The sequence below is a fragment of the Eretmochelys imbricata genome, chromosome 9 (assembly GCF_965152235.1).
Source record: "Eretmochelys imbricata isolate rEreImb1 chromosome 9, rEreImb1.hap1, whole genome shotgun sequence".
NCBI classification, from domain to species: domain Eukaryota; kingdom Metazoa; phylum Chordata; order Testudines; family Cheloniidae; genus Eretmochelys; species Eretmochelys imbricata.
Window position 1 is genome coordinate 32,090,324 of NC_135580.1, and position 19,284 is coordinate 32,109,607.

At 42.5% G+C, this 19,284-nt stretch overlaps 2 protein-coding genes across 5 annotated transcripts in view; both read right to left on the reverse strand.

Annotated features, from left to right (window-relative positions):
• Positions 1 to 1,194, reverse strand: part of TRPC1 (transient receptor potential cation channel subfamily C member 1) — a 47,911-nt gene extending 46,717 nt beyond the window's left edge. The window contains exon 1 of one of the 4 annotated variants that reach the window (XM_077827275.1): positions 862 to 1,189. In XM_077827275.1, the coding sequence (XP_077683401.1) occupies positions 862 to 997 (136 nt within the window). In that variant the 5' untranslated portion in view covers positions 998 to 1,189. Of the gene's footprint in view, positions 1 to 206; positions 329 to 861 lie in introns of those variants that run through there. The other 3 variants (XM_077827276.1, XM_077827278.1, XM_077827277.1) reach the window with 3 other exon arrangements.
• Positions 1,195 to 5,606: 4,412 nt separating this feature from the next.
• PLS1 (plastin 1) overlaps positions 5,607 to 19,284 on the reverse strand; it is a 49,905-nt gene continuing 36,227 nt past the window's right edge. The window contains exons 11-15 of the mRNA XM_077826351.1: positions 15,312 to 15,426; positions 13,793 to 13,926; positions 10,517 to 10,640; positions 6,255 to 6,379; positions 5,607 to 5,742 (exon numbers count right to left, since the gene is read on the reverse strand). Coding sequence (XP_077682477.1) covers positions 5,607 to 5,742; positions 6,255 to 6,379; positions 10,517 to 10,640; positions 13,793 to 13,926; positions 15,312 to 15,426 — 634 coding nt within the window. The remainder of the gene's footprint in view (positions 5,743 to 6,254; positions 6,380 to 10,516; positions 10,641 to 13,792; positions 13,927 to 15,311; positions 15,427 to 19,284) is intronic.

Genomic DNA, 19,284 nt, shown 5'->3' on the forward strand with positions numbered 1-19,284 from the left:
CATGCAAGTGCTTTTCAATGATCAGGGCAGTGACTCCTATGTACTGTATGAGACCAAAGAGGAACCAAATTAGAGTCCCTGTCTTTTTCAACGCTATTATTTATATGACTCTTTTCTAATTTGACTCTTTTTGTCAGTGTTACAAGTTTTTAATTATAAAAAGGGGGACACAAGCATTATGATGCAGCATTATTGAACCCACTCACCCCTGATTCACACAGGAGGAAGAAACCAGAGAGAAGTAATACAGAACTTCCCCTGGGGCTCAGCGATCCATTTTATGGGACAGGAAGCAGATTATTATGTGCAGGGACCTCCACAGGGTGCAACACACAGGAAAGTATGGTCCCTGCCTGGAACAGATTACAAGACATAAGAAGTCTCCCGCTTTCCCTCCTTTCTACTTTTATTGCCTTTTATGTCCTTTATATTCCCCTGTGTGTGAAAGTTCATATGATGGATAGTTGTCTCCTCTGCCTGCTAACTTCCGCTGTGGCGTCCAGGCTTCTTTCATTATGTTCTAACGTAAACATTCAATAATTTAATGGGCAAAAAAAAGGTTTCCGGCTAGAGAGGCGCTTTGTGCAGCCTGCGCTGCGAGGAGACCTTTGACCACAGCCCTAACCTATTTATACCTGAAACCCCACTGGGAGAAAAGGGACTGCGGGGCCTGAGCCTAGCGGGCAGAGGCCGGCTGCCCAGCACCGCGCACCCTGCCGGCGGGCAGAGACCGGCTGCAGGCCAGCTCGGGCCCCCGCCCCCAAAGCGGATGCCCCACGGGAGGGGCGGCGTCCCGCCCCCATGTCACACGAGCCCGACCCCGACAGCGGCCCCGGGGCGAGGGGCGGGCTGCGCCCACACCTTTGTCGCAGGCCAGCAGGAAGAGCTTCTCGTCCAGGGTGGTCTCCTCCTTCACCTGCCTCACGTCCTTCAGCGCCAGCAGCTTGTTGGGGGAGGCCGAGGCGGACGGGTCCGAGCTCTGGTACAGGGCGGCCATGGTGCCGGCTCCGCCAGGCCCATCCGGGTGCGGGGGGCCCGGACCAGCCCGCCCCGGGGTTCCCCACGCAGCGGGCCGCCCGGCAGCCGCCTCGCACCCGGACAGCTGGGCCGTAAACCCGACACTGTCAACACCGTGCAGGGCGGGGAGCGACCTGTCGCCCCGCTCGCTGCGCAGGCGCGGGGGAGAGCCACGGGCCCCAGAGGAGCTGGGCCTGGCTGGAGGACGTGGGGCGGGGCCCAGGACTCAGGGAAGCCAGACTCCGATGCCTGGGGCTGAGGCAGGTGCTTGGCTCCTTCCGTCTCTGGGTGCTTCTCCCCCTTCCTCCGCTCAGGGGCGCTGTCCGCCCGGGGAGCCTGCCCCCGCCTCCTGGGCAGGTACATTAACTGACACCCGTGGTGGCAGTTCGCCTAAGTTTCCCCTCCTCGGCCCCCCATTCCTCATCTCCCTGTTCCTCCTGGGCCCCTTTTCTCCCCCTTGTTCCCAGGGGTGTCCCTTGCTCTAGGTTCAGAGTAGCAGCCCTGTTAGTCTGTATCTGCAAAAAGAACAGGAGGATTTGTGGCACCTTAGAGACTAACCAATTTATTTGAGCATAAGCTTTCCTGAACTACAGCTCACTTCATCGGATGCATGCAGTGGAAAATACAGTGGGGAGATTTTATATACACAGAGAACATGAAACAATGGGTGTTACCCTACACACTGTAACCAGAATGATCAGGTAAGGTGAGTTATTACCAGCAGGAGAGGGGACAAAAACCTTTTGTAGTGATAATCAAGGTGGGCCATTTTCAGCACTTGACAAGAATGTCTGGGGGCGGGAAGGGGGGAATAAACATGGGGAAATAGTTTTACTTTGTAATGACACAGCCACTCCCAGTCTTTAGTCAGGCCTAAGTTAATTGTGTCCAGTTTGCAAATTAATTCCAATTCAGCAGTCTCTCGTTGGAGTCTGTTTCTGAAGTATTTTTTGTTGAAGAATTGCCACTTTTAGGTCTGTAATCGAGTGACTAGAGAGATTGAAGTGTTCTCCGACTGGTTTTTGAATGTTATAATTCTTGACGTCTGATTTGTGTCCATTTATTCTTTTACATAGAGGCTGTCCAGTTTGGCCAATGTACACACTTTCTTGTCGACTGCTGGAAATGGCCCACCTTCATTATCACTACAAAAGGTTGTTTTTTTTTCCCTCCTGCTGGTAATAGCTCACCTTACCTGATCACTCTCGTTACAGTGTGTATGATAACACCCATTGTTTCATGTTCTCTGTGTATATAAAATCTCCCCACTGTATTTTCCACTGTATGCATCCGATGACGTGAGCTGTAGCTCACAAAAGCTTATGCTCAAATAAATTTGTTAGTCTCTAAGGTGCCACAAGTACTCCTTTTCTCCTTGCTCTAGGGCAAGTGGGGCAGGTTTTATCCAGCCTGGGAGATGGCCTTGTGCTGGGGTAGCTAAGTACCTCCCACACTAAGAAGGTGATGGTGTTAGTATCACTATCTCACCATTTTATTATGAATCTTATGTGGTGATTTTCTTGACCCTGCCACCTCCCCCCAGGAAGTCATGTGATTTCATGAGACTCTCAGCTTTCATTTAAAAAACCAGTATATTTCTAGTCCTCATGGTTGTGGAGAAGACATGAGTCCTAAAAATCCTCCAAAAAAGACCTTAAAAATCGGGGGCTTTTTTAATGCACACCGTGTCTGTGGTGCAAGATCGCCTTCCTCCCTTTGATCATCTATCTGAGAGAATTCCTCTGGGCTGCCTCCCCTGGCTCCATAGATCCCTTTGAAGAGCAGCGGGTGGTGTCCGGGGTTCTCTGCTCAGCATAGGCGCTGACTCTGGAGCACCCATGGAAAAAAATTAGTTGGTGCTTACCACCCACTGGCAGCAGGCTCCCCGCCAGCACCTCCCATCTGCCAGTGGCCCTGCCAGTCAGCTCCTGCCTCTCCCCCACCCCCCGATCAGCTGTTCCCAGGTGGGGAGGGGAGAGGGAGGAGCTGGGACTGGCACACTTAGGGGAGGAGGTGGAACTGGGTGGGAAGAGGCTGGGGTAGGGTGGGGAGGGGGATTGGGAGAAAGAGTGGTGCCTGGGGCAGAACGGGTGTGGGAAGAAGCAGGGTGGGGGTTTGGGGAAAGAGGCCTGGGGTGGAGCGAGGCTCAAGCACCCCCAGGACCTCGAGGAAGCCAGTGCCTGTGCTGAACGGTGTCCCCCTCAGTTTCCCTTCTTCTGGCCCTGTGACCTCACTCCGGTTTCTATTTTCTTATTCATTGTCCTCCAGAATCATTTGAGCCCCAGATTCAGTTAGGCTCCCTTAGGCTACAGGAGGGACCTTCAGGCGCTCCCGGATATCAATACGTTGTTGTCCTTAGAAAGCATGCTCACAACCATAGGCGCCAACTCCAGAGGCTGGAGCACCCACGGGGAAAAATGGTGGGTGCAGCCAAGTTTCCTTCCCTGCCCCCCCTCACCTCACCTCCACCTCCTCCCCTGAGCACGCCGCGTCCCCGCTTCTCCGCCTAACTCCCAGTGCTTGCTGCTGCAAAACAGCTGTTTCGCGGCGTAAGAAGCTCCGGGAGGGAGGGGGAGGAGCGGGAATGCGGTGCGCTCAGGGGAAGAAGTGGGGGTGGGCATTTGGGGAAGGGGTTGGAATAGGGGCAGGGAAGAGGTGGAGTTAAGGCAGGGACTTTGGGGAAGGGGTTGGAATGGGGGCTGGGCTGGGGACAAAGGGGGGTCCAGCACCCACTGGCGCCAGCAGAAGTCAGCACCTATGCTCACAACAATCAGTAACTCAGGACACCTGGGAGTGAGCGATGCAGGACTGTCATTTTTTTTCTAGTGTGACAGTATAGCGAGAGTTTATAACAGACAGTGGGGCATATAGAGCAACCCATTGTCAGAGAAGCCAGGTCAGAATAATATTTTTATCATTTTGGAGCTGTGTACCTCAGGAAGAAGGACAATGGTATTGTAGAGCATTAGTTCCTGTAGTATGGAGGTTGGGCAAAAAAGTCTTAGATTGAATCGATCTCAAATAAAGACTTCCAGCCATGAACTAACTTGTCTCCAGAACCAGGCTAAGTGCATCAAATTTTGTGTGAGAAGATTCAGTTCCCTGGCCATGGGTTGGATGTCTTCTAATGCAACTGAGAATAGAAATAATAGAATAATATTGGCAAATATTAACAGCTTTATTATGGACCAGGTGGGCATTGCCCCTATTAACCACCAAGCAAAGAAAGGCTCTGTATGTCATCACTAATCCTCTGAGCTGTTCAGTATCACCTTATATAATATCATCTAGTTCAAGGTGTCCTCTTTGTGTCAGTATGCTGTGTCAGATATTAGATTATTAATATTTAGTCTAATCCGGTTTGTTCATTGTTCTTGTATCTTGTTGCTTTTATTGTTTTCATGTTTTGGGAGGTAATGTGTCTGCTTTTACTTTTTTATTTTTATCCACAATTACTAGGTATTTAGCTGAGTATTCTGTCTTATCTGGCTGCTTTTAAAATAATTTTATTAAATATTGAAGTACCATAAGTGTTTGGCTAAAATTTATAGTACAGACACAGGAATACAAATGCTCATTTCCAAAATCATAATCAAATGACTATTAGTCTTTCTCCATGCAGAAGATACTGCAACATGTTGCTTTTTGTATGTTTCCAGGAAGAATTTCTTGCAATCAAGTACCCTTTCTAAGACATTGATCTTTTATGACAGAAAAATAGATATACATGTGTTCATTTAAAATAAATTCCAAAAGAAAATGCAGTACATATAAGCTGAGTCCCCAAACTGGACTGACCAGCTCTGTTTATTGCTTTCTGATACAACAGTTTATGAAAGTTCAGATATTTACTCCAGCTGCAAGGATTAATATAGACACATATCTTCCAGTAATGTCCATGGTACACATTTGCCTTACTATTTAGTGTTAGTCTTCACTTTGATGAAAGTTTGTTGTTTTGTAAAAAAACTATCTGGTATATTTAGGTGTTTACTCCCATATGAAAGATTCAACAACATAACACTAAATTCTAGACAATATGGTGATCACAGGTCCAAACTAGCTCCAATAAAGTCAGTGGCAAGACTCTCATTGACTTCAGCAGGAATTGGATCAGACCTTCAGAGAATAAGGCAATGATGCTGATCTTTGTTCAGTTTGGGGAAAATATAATAGTGTTTGAATGGACTTTCACACAGCTATGACTACATGAAACAACACCCACAAAAATCAAAATTTATTTTCACAGCAGATCCTGAAACAACATTTTAAAAGCTGCTGATTCCTTTCAAACTATGAAAACAGTATGAACTAGGCTTGATTTACAAGATTTTTTAAAAAGCAATACAAGAATGTAACCTTAATTTGGTAATGAACATATTACCATAAATAATTCATGTAATATGAAATTGTTTGAATGAAACCTTCAATAGTATAAACAAGTTATTAAAATGTAATTAATGAATATATATCAATACTTGTGCATACGAATTTATCTCTGGTTTTATATCCATTAAACTTCAGAATCTTGTAAACTGTGAGGCATTTATCATGTTTAACATGGCAGAAACTTTTATTAAATGTCTAAATTATTTTATTTTGTTCAGTCCTCTTCCCATCAAGCATGCAAACACTGTCATAACCATTTTTGGCTTCACTTCTACTAGATCATCTGGCAGTGCATAAATACGAGCACCAATCTTTCGAGCAACTGAAATGGCATATCTTGAAAAAACGAGAGAAAATAATATTATTTTACTAGTATCTATTCCCTATGTTTTGAGACATACCATGACTATTAACACATTTTAATAAAAAGGTAAAAAATACACATCCAATCAATATTTCAATGTTGGGGAAATGAATGTAATTTACTGAATGAAAATAAGTATTAACAGTTGCACTGAGACATTTATTTTGCTTGAAGTATTAACAGTTGTGCTGGAACATTTATTTTGCTTGAATCTACTGGAGCATTTATTTTTCTTAACTATTAGGGGCTATGTCAGACAATTAATATAACAACTTCAGTGGAGTTGCCAGTTTACAGCAACAGTGAATTTGGCGTGGTATTTTCAATATGCTAGAAAAAATGTCGAGAAATTTTACCATTTAAAATGTAATTTATCCATATCTAAAAAACAAATGTAGGTAAATATTATTCTCTTTTGATGTATCAATAATTCCAAGGCTTCATTTCTGTGCAAGAAAATATAAAATATGATTTAAACACTTACTTAGCATTATTCAGTTTGTCTTGTTCAGAAAGATCTTCTCTCTTGACCATTTCTTGACGAATTGCTTTTGGTGCAATGGCATCTATTAAATCTAGTACAGGTAAACTAGTGCTAATAGATTTGTCCTAAAAGAAAGAGTTAAAGAATTAATTAATATTAATCAATAGGTTTTCTTTAATTCTCCTAGTAGTATTTTTACAATGCAAACTAAAAATCTATGGAAACCAAATATTTTTTTAAAGATAGCATCATAGTTTATTCTTTTTACTACTTAAAGGCCCAATCCTGCTTTCCTTGCCTGTGGAAAACTTACAGTGAAGTCAGCAGGAGTTTTCAAAGATCAGCTTAATAATCCATGTAGTTTGTCTCTTTCAGAACTGGTACTGCTAAACAAATATGAACCGTTTGCTTCATTTAGTGACACCAGTATTGTTATTAACAGTAGTGACTGATCTTTTAGATTATAAGATCTTCAAGACAGCCACGGTTTTAATTTTTATGTATTGGGTATATTACTGATGCTAAAAAATCTAAATTTCTTTTTCCTAGTTAATAACCCTTACTTAGTTCATTACAGAATTGGCCACAAGCGATGTCTTTGGTGTGAGCTTTAAGGTAGAAATTGACCTGGGGTAAGTGACTGGTCTCTTGGGACTTAAACCAAACTGAATCTTTTGTGATCTTTGCTGTATAGCAACCAACTAAGTTCAGCTTGCCTGGGTGCCCAAGAGGACTGTCTGTGACTCCATGGTAAGACTGTTATAGTGCTTCAGGAGTTCACATTTGTTACTGGGTTGGTGAAATCTAATTACAGAACATATAACCCATTTGGGCTCTCTGCACAGCTTTCTTGATAGTCTGTCCTGAGGCTGGCACTCATGATCGTGAACCACTCCAGACAGCATGACAAAGGCAAAGGTGGCCTCAGGGCTGCTCTAATTTGTGCCTGACTGCCAGCATCCTGAAAGACAGTTCTGGCAGCTAGGGGTTGATAAAGCTTAATGGCACTCAAGCCACGCCCTCAAGTTTATGTCATCTGGTCATTCCTTACACAGGGAACAGCCACAGTTGACCAGGTGAGCTAGCTTTATGGCCCTGTGATGGGATGACACCACGCCATGAAGGGATCAAAACTGGCTTAGAAGGGGCTACCTGACAGGATGGGCTACACCTGGGTGAGCTGTGGGGGAGGGGTGTGAGAGATATACAATCCTAACTGAACCTGAAGCCCAACAGGGCTTGTATAAAAGCAGTGAGAGAAGAGCAGAAGAGGGTGGGAAGAGCGTCAGCTCTCACTCTCAGGGTTGAGAGAAAGGAGTAGGAGGAAACCTAGGGAAAACAGCAGCAAAGGTGACACCACATGGATCTTAGCTGCTGATTGTAGGGTCCTGAGGCTGGAACCCAGGGTAGAGGGTGGGCCTGGGTTCCCCTACCAGCCACTGGTGGAGTGGCATGGACAGGGCAGTGGACTGTGAAGATCTGCCAGAAGCAGTTTGTTCAGAGAGACATAGATATCCCACGAGGCAGGGACTAGCCAAGCCATGAAGAGGAAGCGCTGCAGCTCGTGAGGCATAAAAGAGGCTGCAGAGTGAGAAATTGGGACAAAGGGCTGAGAAACTTCAAGTGGTGAGCTAATCCCAGATACACCACAAGACGGTACCACTGCAGTGAGTGGAGCAGACACTGTGACAGGCCCCTGGTGCTGCCCCTGAGGGGAAAAGTTGGTCCCCAATCTTTTCTTCAAAGGTGCAACTTTCAACTTCATGTTATATTTTTCTATTACATGTCATGCAGTTATATAATGGAAAAATCAGGGTCAAACCTCACTGAGCCCCTACACACTTGCCGAGTTCAACCTTTCCTGTGCAGTTTTCAAGTCTTCTGTTTCTCTCCGGAAACAATCATCTTATGCTGTGGTATGACTCCCCACCTACAACCGTGCATTGTCCATTCATTAAATATTAATGCCATATAGAGGAGTTAACGCTAGACAAACCAACAGTAACATCTGCACCAATTTGCTGTGGACTTTAGTCCCCCACCACCAGGGGATCATGCCACATCAAGGCATTGTTCCTCACCAGCTAGCAGCGCCCCATTAAATGTTGCTGTTGAGATGCAGAAAGCAGCACAGCTGTTGTCTCTGTCTGTCTAGCCCTCCCTGTCCAAACATACACCTCACGTGCCGTAGTGATTTTCTTCCCTCCACTTAAATAAGAAGAGAGAACACCATTCCCCATACTGCTGTTTTACCTCTTGCCCTACTTTTCAGAGTTCTCTCCTATTTCCAAGATAATAAGCTATTTTTCCCTATGTATAAATAAATGACCAAACTTTGAAAGGAGTCCTAAGCAGTCCAAGTACTATTAAAGCTTCTTTTAAAAAATCAGAAAGTTATTGCCTGAATAACATTTCAGTGTACGTAAGTATTTTCATCTTTTCCCCTTTCTCCTAATGGAACTATTTCCTGCTGCCAGTTTATGGCCTAGTCTGTCTAATTCTAGAATTCAGATAGAAACAAAATTCTCAAAGTACTAAGATGTGCTTCCTTTTAACCTTAAAATACCAGGTGCCTCTGCTGCATTTGCTTCCTTCCAACTGTTACAGCAGATGAGCAGCCTTAGTGCAAGATGAGTCAAGAGATCAATCAGCCGGAGGTGCCAAAGTAGGAAGCAGTTTGCTCCATTCCCTAAGAGGCTCATCATATAATCCAAGTGATGCGCCTGCCCTCACCAACCAGATTAACCTAAGGTTTCCAGTTCACTCCAATTCTCATAGTGCCACCAGAATCTGTGCATTTAATCATAGCACTTCATTAGTTTGAGGAGATTAAGCTGATGTGTGTCTCCCCAAATTCAGAGGTTAAAAAATCTCTGTAATTCTAATTACTTGGGCGGTTGCCAATCCAGCATGGTTCTACTTTAATGGTCTATAATGAATTTCAGTGACCTATGACCCTCTCTATTCTACACATGCATGCTGTTTGGTTTTGTTGGAAACCCAAGACTGAAGAAAAATTCAAATAATAAATGTCTAATTATTCTTACTGATGCATGTGTATATAGAACAGTCAGTATTTTTTTTAAGTGGAGGGGGAAAAATATGTCAAGTAATATCTCCCTAGATCTAAAATCAGACAATGAAAAAATACTTTTCAGTAATTTTTATGACTTAGCATTGTCAGACCAATCAATTTTTAACAAGAGTTTATTAATGAAGATAATGGGCCAGATTCTCTTCTCATTTACACCTGATTTATACCAGTGTTATTACTGATTTACACTGGTTTAAATGAGAGGACACTCAAGCTCACAGAGCAGGAACTGATGTCAAGGACTGGATAAATAATCTTCCCTAATGAAAATTGGACATTTTGTTGAGCAAAATCCTTGCATAACTGTGTTGCACAACATAGTGAGTTCTAAAATATTTAAATAGCTTGGCTCTTCATCTCCTACCGTGGCCAGCATAGATGCCTAATTGTTTTAAAGTGTGCATTGAAGTTACATGCTTACTGTGGGGTTACACTGGTGTGCAAGTGTGGTTATCAATCTATCATTTCAAAAGAGAGAGAGAGATAAAGACACTCTTGAGTGATTGGGCAGATGTGTATTAAATGCAGAAGGATAAACTTTTTCTATCAGTTTTCTCCTTTTCCATTTGGCAAATATATTTCCCCTGTGTTTTTACAAAGTACAAGCTGACATTGATCTGTTTTGTTAGGTCTGCTGTGCATTTGTAGAGGTGTCAACAAATTGGTGACTACTGTTTGTGGTTAACTTGTGCTCCCTCTGCTGGTTCTGCTACAGCACAGGAGAAAATAGTTTCAAAGGGCTGAAATATTTCAAAAGTGCTGAGAAATTATTTCAAAACAAGATGCGTTTTCAAAATTGTACTCTATATTTGTATCCATAAGTTTCAGGGTGCCCAAACCTCCATACCTGCACAGGCAAATCAGGGAAGTGTCTAGTTAGCCACACTGACACATGGAAAATTATTGACAAATTAAAAGCCCCTTTGAAAATAATTTGGCTTTATAATCTTACATAAGTAGTGACTATCATTTGATTTTGCTTTTCATTTCTTATCACGAGAGTTGTGGAACATTTTTGAAGATAGAATCCAAAAGACATTCTTTTATCAGATTATGCCAATTGAAGGTAGAGCCAATGTTGAACCTAAACTATATGGCACGGTCCCTTTAAAAATCCCATATCCGATACATTTACTTATCTTCTGTCCTGATGTAGACTCTTGATTACCTTGAAGCTGGTAATTGAGGTTTTCTTGTTTGCATTTGCAAGAGTTTGATTCACCCATTTAATAATAATTTCATCATTTACTTTTTCCCCCTCTCCAAGGTCTGATAGTACATTCAGAGTATACCTATAACCAAAAGAAAACAGTGTTTGACTCTAAAAATGAAATAAAGAACGATTCTCTGTTCCTAATATTATGCAGTAAAAGATAGTAAAATATTTCTTCAGAAGAGGCCTATGTACAAATCATTCACCTTTACATCTTATTTTACACTGTAAGCTATTTTTGGAACCTATTTTTCTACTTCAAAAATATTTTGTTAGCTGTCACGAGCATATAATTATATTCCAGATATCATACTATCCACCACCAGATTTTCGACATATATTTTATTTACCATATCATAACAAACTTCATTTGGTGAAATTAAATGGTATATCAGCTTGACTTCTAATCACTTTAAAAAGTGAAATAAAAGTCATGTAAATATACTGCCCCTGAATCTCTATGCCAATTTTTGTGGCTTAGAATCACATTTTTCTTTTATAAAAGAAAATTGAAATTATTATACAAGAGTATTGTACAATTTCCTGCTAGATCTACTAGGAGGACTTTGATTTCACAAACATAGATCTCAGTCTTGCTTTGGGATCCACCAGAGTGAATCACTGCTCCATACAATAAGGGGAATTGGGAGTAAAGTGAAATAAATAATCTACTTTATAGCATTAATGCTGTCCAAGGATGGTGTTTGTCATAGGCACCGGATTCCTCTGGGCCTGGGAGGTGCTCACCCCAGCCCTGCCTCTTCCTGCCTCCACCCCATCCCCATCCCACCTCTTCCCTCTCCACCCCAGGCCCTGCCCCCCACCCTGCCTCTTTCTGCCCTGCCCCACCCCACCTCTTCCCGCCCAGTTTCGCCCCCTCCTGCATGCCGCGAAACAGCTGATTGCGGCGGGTAGGAAGCACTGGGAGGGAGGGGAGGCACTGATCGGTGGGGCAGCAGGCGGGCAGCAGGCACTGTGGGGGGGCGGGAGCTGCTGCCAGTGAGTGCTAAGCACCCACTAATTTTTTTCTGTGGGTGCTCCAGCCCTAGAACACCCATGGAGTTGGCACTTTTGGTGTTTGTTTTGGTTTGGTGGGGTTTTTTTAAACTATGACTTTTTAAATTCTTGTCATTATTTCTTAGTCCATAAACCAGTTCTTCAACAATGGTGCATTGTAAAAATTCTGAATTTCAAATATGTAATGCCGGGATTTTTCCAGATTTCCATTACCAGCCAATACATACAATTGCACAAGAAAAAACATTCAGAAATAACTGTTTAAGAAGAAATAGGATCATCTTAAGGAGAGATATCCAAGAGAACTTTGATCTAATGGAGAATTTTCATTTTGTTCCAACAATTGGTATGGCACCCTGGCACCCCCTTATTCACCGTTGTCAGATAATTAGGATATGTTTTGCACAAAGTATGCTTTGTGAGGTATAATTCTAAAAGTCTTGATCTGCTAGACATTAATATCTCATTGGACTGTATGTGCTATCATCATATGTGAAGTTATGAAGTTTGGCTTTGTATGTGTTACTGAAAGTTGAAAACACCCACAAGCAGCCTTTCAGATACAACATTAAAAAGGCTAAACTATGTTAATGACTTCTTAACACACAAGCACAAGAAGTACCCCAGAACTGAGTAGAAACCTCTCAGAGATAACACTACACAGTGGGAACTGTTTGACCCATGTCACAGCAGAAGAGCTTTCCAGCAAGTGAAAAGAAGATATAAAAGGGGGAAATGACATCATGATGGTACCTCACTCCCCCTACAACACCACACCTGGAAACACCTGAGGAAAAAAGACTGAAATGGGGGAAGTGATGGTCCCAAGCTAGAGGGATTTCTAGACTGTGTATGAAAACCTGAGAAACCCAAGCTGCAAAGCAAAGGCAGCTTGTGCCTTAAGAATCTGACAGCCTGTTTATGACTCAAGGCTAGAATGTGCTAATTCATATCCTACCTATCTAGTATGTTAAGCTCAGTTTGCGTTTTTGTTTATTTACTAGGTAATCTGCTTTGATCTGTTTGCTATCACTTATGATCACTTAAAATATGTCTTTTCATAGTTAATAAATTTATTTTATGTTTTACTCCAAACCAGTGTACATTTGACTAAGGTGTCTGGGGAAAATCACAGCTTGGTTACCACAAGTGTACATGGTCCTCTTCACATTGAGGGAGAGGCGGACCGGGTATTAAACCCATATATTAGCCAGATTTGACCTGGGCAGGACAGTACTGCTCTGGGGTCTTAGGCTGGGAGGCTGGTAGTTAGAAAGCCTGAATTTAACTGCAGCTGGGTGAATCCCTACCTGTGTGAATGTTGGTGAAAGTGAAAACTTGGAGGGCTTTGCAGCTCGTCACAGCAACGTAGTGTGAGAGAGAGCCCAGGCTGCTGGGTCAGAGGGCTCAGTGGTACCTCAGTTCCAGGTGGCACCCCTGGGGGAACCTGTCACAGTTGGTTCACTATTTGTTGTACACTCAGTATTTTTGCAGTTTTACACAATTCCATAATATGGGACAGATCTTTGGGTGGTATAAACTGCCATAGCTCCATCAACTTCTATTTAAATAAGTACAATGAAAGGACTGTTGACAGTGTTGCTGCCTTATTTCTATGTGTTGATGATATTTTCAGAAAGCCAATACATAAGTACTTTATGGGACAGGGGAAATTTTGGACCTGACATCATTGATGGTGGTTCTTAATTTACAAAAGGCCAAGATTTTTCTGTTGAATTGAAATAATTAAAAATGTTAAGAATATAAACAAGCTGTATTACTAATTTTGATTTCAAAATCAAGATAATTACTTCAACAAGAATTTGAACTGAAATTATTTAGATTCTGCTTTAATCCGCAAAATTATTATTTTAATTTTGGTGTTAGTGAAATAGGTCTTGATTTAATTTTATACAGTACAAAAGGCTAGGTTTCAGTCTTAAACAGGGGGAGGAATACTGTCCCTCTTTAATACTTCCAGTAGCATTAATTCATACAGAGCACAGTAACAATGAGTATTTCACTGCAGCATACTGTATATTTCTGTAATTTCTAGGCCCAGATATTTCAGTCTTCACCGCAGACAGGGGAATTTAGCCCTTAGATTATGAAAAAAATTTGCAGACAGGATGCAAAAAACTGACTAACTTGTCATGGTTTTGTATGGATACCATTAAGCTCTGCATGCATATAACAATTGCAAAAACTCCTCACCTTCTCATCAGCTGCCACACCAATGCCAACGTCAGAGTTGCATTGCCATCATTTAGGTCCTGTCCAGCAATACCAACCAGGGAGAATTTGGCCTTTGTCTTCCCAATTTCCACTGCATAATTACAATTCTCAATCTAAAAATGAAATGTTTAAACTTTATAGATATGAAAAGTATTAATATCACATATAGGCTTAATAATATTTTGAGCAATCTTGTCCCAGTGTTACCCATGCTGAGACTGGGGACCATGTAAGGTCCGTTAACTCTTTCAGAACTACTTTTAAGTCATTATACTGCTGCACCATTTTTGAAGATCAAAATACAAATATATAAGATTCCCGTGACAATCTTATTCCCAGCTGAATGAATGAAAACCATAGGTGCTGGAACTAGGAGTGCAGGGGGTGCTGCAGCACCCCATGGCTTGAAGGGGTTTCCATTGTATACAGGGTTTACACTTTAGTTCAATGGCTCTCAGCACCCCCACTATAAAAATTGTTCCAGCACCCTGATGAACATTACATTTGCATTCTCTGTCTGACAGAGCTGAGCACATGGAGTCAAAGTGACACCTGGTGTAAGCCGTTGCATCTCCACTGAAGTCAATGAAGTTGCACTTGCATACATCAAGGCTGAGTTTGGATCATAGAAAAAATAAGGAAAAGACAGACCCAGGCTTAGGAACTTGGAGAAGGGTTATGGAATTCATTGTAAAATGTAAGATCCTAATGATAGGTGCTGAGATTCTAAAATATAAAAGAAATGCTTCCATTATAAATGAATCTAAGTGAATGTATCCTGTGTTGTAATCTAAAACTGCCAATGTACATGTAAAAAAGGAGTTCTCATTTCACCATACTCCAATCATAATGGTCTTTTCTGCCTTAAAAATCTATGAATCTGAATCCTAAACAATCAGAGTGAGTCTTTTTTATATTTAACATACAAGATCTTTACAGAATTGTTTAAATAACAGCTAATCAATACACTTGTCTCCATTTTTGGCATTGCCATAATCATACAACTGACCAAAAAACTTAGATTTTGCAAGGTCTGTACAAACTCAAACAGCCTGATGTAAAATTGCACTGTGAGGGAGCATCCCACACATTAACCCGCTCTTCAAATATCTAGGTCCTGATTTTTTACTTTTCACAAGGATTCTGATGTGAACAAATATTAGTTTCTGAAGTAACTCAAGTGTACCACACTGAGCAGAACTCATACAGCATAGACTAGCATTAATAAATTAAATGAATTTTCCCAGCTTCTCATACTACCAAAAAGTGGTGTGTGTAAAAACCAACAAGATACATATAGCAAAAATACTCCTTTTTCCTTGGGAAAATACCCTGTGGTACTTTTAAGCAGGATTGTCCCAGTAAAACTGAAACATATGGCCAACTTAACTAAGAGCTAACAGTCCAGGGACACAAGCTCACACAATTCAAGATGATACAATACAATGCACTCGTAGGTGTCCATTATAACTGAATGCACCACAGAATATTTACTGACTTTTTTCATGTTACCACCAAGTGCAGGATACGGAGGTTTGTTAACATGGTTCCATTCTACTGGCACACGAATCATTTCATACAGCTGGAAGATCACTAAAGCGTCAGCAAGGTCACTAAATCAAAGCAGCAGAAAAAGAATTGAGAGTGCTTTTTAAGTATATTAACAAGAATATGAGACCCCTGAAAATGAACAGATGAGAGAGTGCAAAAAAGAAATTCCACTCACATAAATAACAAAACAAAACCCTGCACCAGTCTTTGAACAGGTTGCTCCACATTTAAACCTTTCATTGGTTGATCCCTCCCATAAGTTAAATTAATTTCACAGTTTTGTTATTCTCACAACTCTCACTGAATAGGTAGGATCACTGACTGTCCCTAGATATTGAATTTATAGCTGGTATAGGAAAGCAACCACTAACAGTTAAGGTTGCCAAACAGCTGCCATTAAAATCCTCCATTTTGAGTTGTTCAGACCTTTCTGAAACATTCAAGGCTGAAATTCTCCATGCTTGGTTTCTGTCCATAGGTGAACATAATTAGAAAGATGAAGCAAAAACAGTGTCTCAGCCTTTGAGTAAGAAGAGAGTTAAGAAAACTATTATTTTCCCAATTATAAGTAGCATTCCTATTTTTTTAAACAGACCTACATTTGGAAATTAGTCATTAGTTGTAGGTGTTGTCCATTTTAAAACAATCTATACTATAGACAACCTCACTTTATATGAGTTATAAAACAAAATGGGCCAATGAATCCTAGCAGCATGAACACATGGAATCAGGTTTTACCAACAACATTTAAACATATACACATCATTGTTGCTCCCTATATTACTTTTTCAAATTGCTTGGATATGATCTAACTGCCTGCGCAGCACAATTTCAAAAATGATGAGAAATGTCGGAAAAGTAAGTGGATTTAAGTTTTTTAATCCCCTATGTATTTGAAGATTTCCTGAGTACAAAAGTTCCTATTTAAACTCATTTAAGCTAGTAATAGAATAAACATTAAAATGTTCACTATAGTTAGTCTCTGTGAGACATAGCAGAGGGAGGAAATCCTTGTCAGTGTTAAGTATACCTTCCAAGATTTGGTTCTTTTAGGTGAATGTGAAGGTTTAGCAAATCAGCTTAGATGCAACAGAGTATGAAAAAGCATAAGCAGCTCTTAACTATTTGAAGGAAGCCCGCAATACCTTTTCTAGTTAGCTTGCAGATATTACTGTGAAATGAGTGGAGGTTAGCCCCGTGAGCCTACCATGATCACACCAACTGCAACTCCTCCTAGTCTACTATGTCAGTATCTATATTTTCCCAGTTAGTTCAGAAAGGATCTTAATTGCCTACATCACTTACTGAAACAATGAATAATAATATTTTGCACTTTCTAGTTTCTTTCATCCAAGGATCTCAGAAGTCTTTTATAAACCTTAAATCTCACCAAAATCCCTTGAGATAGTTTAAATATTATTATATCCTTTTTACAGATGAATAAATGGAGGCACACAAAGTGTTTGTATATGGTAGGCTTTTTTGCCCAGGACTTCCTCCTGGAGCTACTACCTATACAGATTCACTGGAGGTAACAGTAATAGAAGATCGGAGGCGCTGGAAACAACAACTCTTTTAATCATCATGTCATAGCCCTGGTCTACACTAGGACTTTAGGTCGAATTTAGCAGCGTTAAATTGATGTAAACCTGCACCCGTCCACACGATGAAGCCCTTTATTTCGACTTAAAGGGCTCTTAAAATCAATTTCCTTACTCCACCCCTGACAAGTGGATTAGCACTTAAATCGGCCTTGCTGGGTTGAATTTGGGGTATTGTGGACACAATTCGACGGTATTGGCCTCCGGGAGCTATCCCAGAGTGCTCCATTGTGACCACTCTGGACAGCATTCTCAACTCAGATGCACTGGCCAGGTAGACAGGAAAAGAACCGCGAACTTTTGAATCTCATTTCCTGTTTGGCCAGCGTGGCAAGCTGCAGGTGACCATGCAGAGCTCATCAGCAGACGTGACCATGATGGAGTCCCAGAATCGCAAAAGAGCTCCAGCATGGACTGAACGGGAGGTACGGGATCCGATCGCTGTATGGGAAGAGGAATCCGTGCTATCAGAACTCTGTTCCAGTTTTCGAAATGCCAAAACCTTTGTCAAAATCTCCCAGGGCATGAAGGACAGAGGCCATAACAGGGACCCGAAGCAGTGCTGCGTGAAACTTAGGGAACTGAGGCAAGCCTACCAGAACACGAGAGAGGTGAATGGCCGCTCCGGGTCAGAGCCCCAAACATGCCGCTTCTATGATGAGCTGCATGCCATTTTAGGGGGTTCAGCCATCACTACCCCAGCCGTGTTGTTTGACTCCTTCAATGGAGATGGAGGCAACACGGAAGCAGGTTTTGGGGACGAAGAAGATGATGATGATGATGATGAGGTTGTAGATAGCTCACAGCAAGCAAGCGGAGAAACTGGTTTTCCCGACAGCCAGGAACTGTTTCTCACCCTGGACCTGGAGCCAGTACCCCCCGAACCCACCCAAGGCTGCCTCCTGGACCCAGCAGGCGGAGAAGGGACCTCCGGTGAGTGTACCTTTTAAAATACTATACATGGTTTAAAAGCAAGCATGTGAAAGGATTACTTTGCCCTGGCATTTGCAGCTCTCCTGGATGTACTCCCAAAGCCTTTGCAAAAGGTTTCTGGGGAGGGCAGCCTTATTGCGTCCTCCATGGTAGGACACTTTACCACTCCAGGCCAGTAACACGTACTCGGGAATCATTGTACAACAAAGCATTGCAGTGTATGTTTGCTGGCATTCAAACAACATCCGTTCTTTATCTCTCTGTGTTATCCTCAGGAGAATGAGATATCATTCATGGTCACCTGGTTGAAATAGGGTGCTTTTCTTCAGGGGACACTCAGAGGAGCCAGTTCCTGCTGGGCTGTTTACCTGTGGCTGAACAGAAATGTTCCCCGCTGTTAGCCACGGGGAGCGGGGAGGGTTGAGGGGGTAGCCACACGGTAGGGGGAGGCAAAATGCGACCTTGTAACGAAAGCACATGTGCTATGTATGTAATGTTAACAGCAAGGTTTACCCTGAAAGAGTGTAGCCACTGTTTTATAAAATGTGTCTTTTTAAATACCGCTGTCCCTTTTTTTTTCTCCACCAGCTGCATGTGTTTCAATGATCACAGGATCTTCTCCTTCCCAGAGGCTAGTGAAGATTAGAAAGAAAAAAAAATGCACTCGTGATGAAATGTTCTCTGAGCTCATGCTATCCTCCCACACTGACAGAGCACAGACAAATGCGTGGAGGCAAATAATGTCAGAGTGCAGGAAAGCACAAAATGACCGGGAGGAGAGGTGGCGAGCTGAAGAGAGTAAGTGGTGGGCTGAAGACAGGGCTGAAGCTCAAATGTGGCGGCAGCGTGATGAGAGGAGGCAGGATTCAATGCTGAGGCTGCTGGAGGACCAAACCAGTATGCTCCAGTGTATGGTTGAGCTGCAGCAAAGGCAGCTGGAGCACAGACTGCCACTACAGCCCCTGTGTAACCAACTGCCCTCCTCCCCAAGTTCCATAGCCTCCACACCCAGACGCTCAAGAACGCGGTGGGGGGGCCACCGGCCAACCAGCCACTCCGCCACAGAGGATTGCCCAAAAAAAAGAAGGCTGGCATTCAATAAATTTTAAAGTTGTAAACTTTTAAAGTGCTGTGTGGCATTTTCCTTCCCTCCTCCACCACCCCTCCTGGGCTACCTTGGTAGTCATCCCCCTATTTGTGTGATGAATGAATAAAGAATGCATGAATGTGAAGCAACAATGACTTTATTGCCTCTGCAAGCAGTGATCAAAGGGAGGAGGGGAGGGTGGTTAGCTTGCAGGGAAGTAGAGTGAACCAAGGGGCGGGGGGTTTCATCAAGGAGAAACAAACAGAACTTTCACACCGTAGCCTGGCCAGTCATGAAAC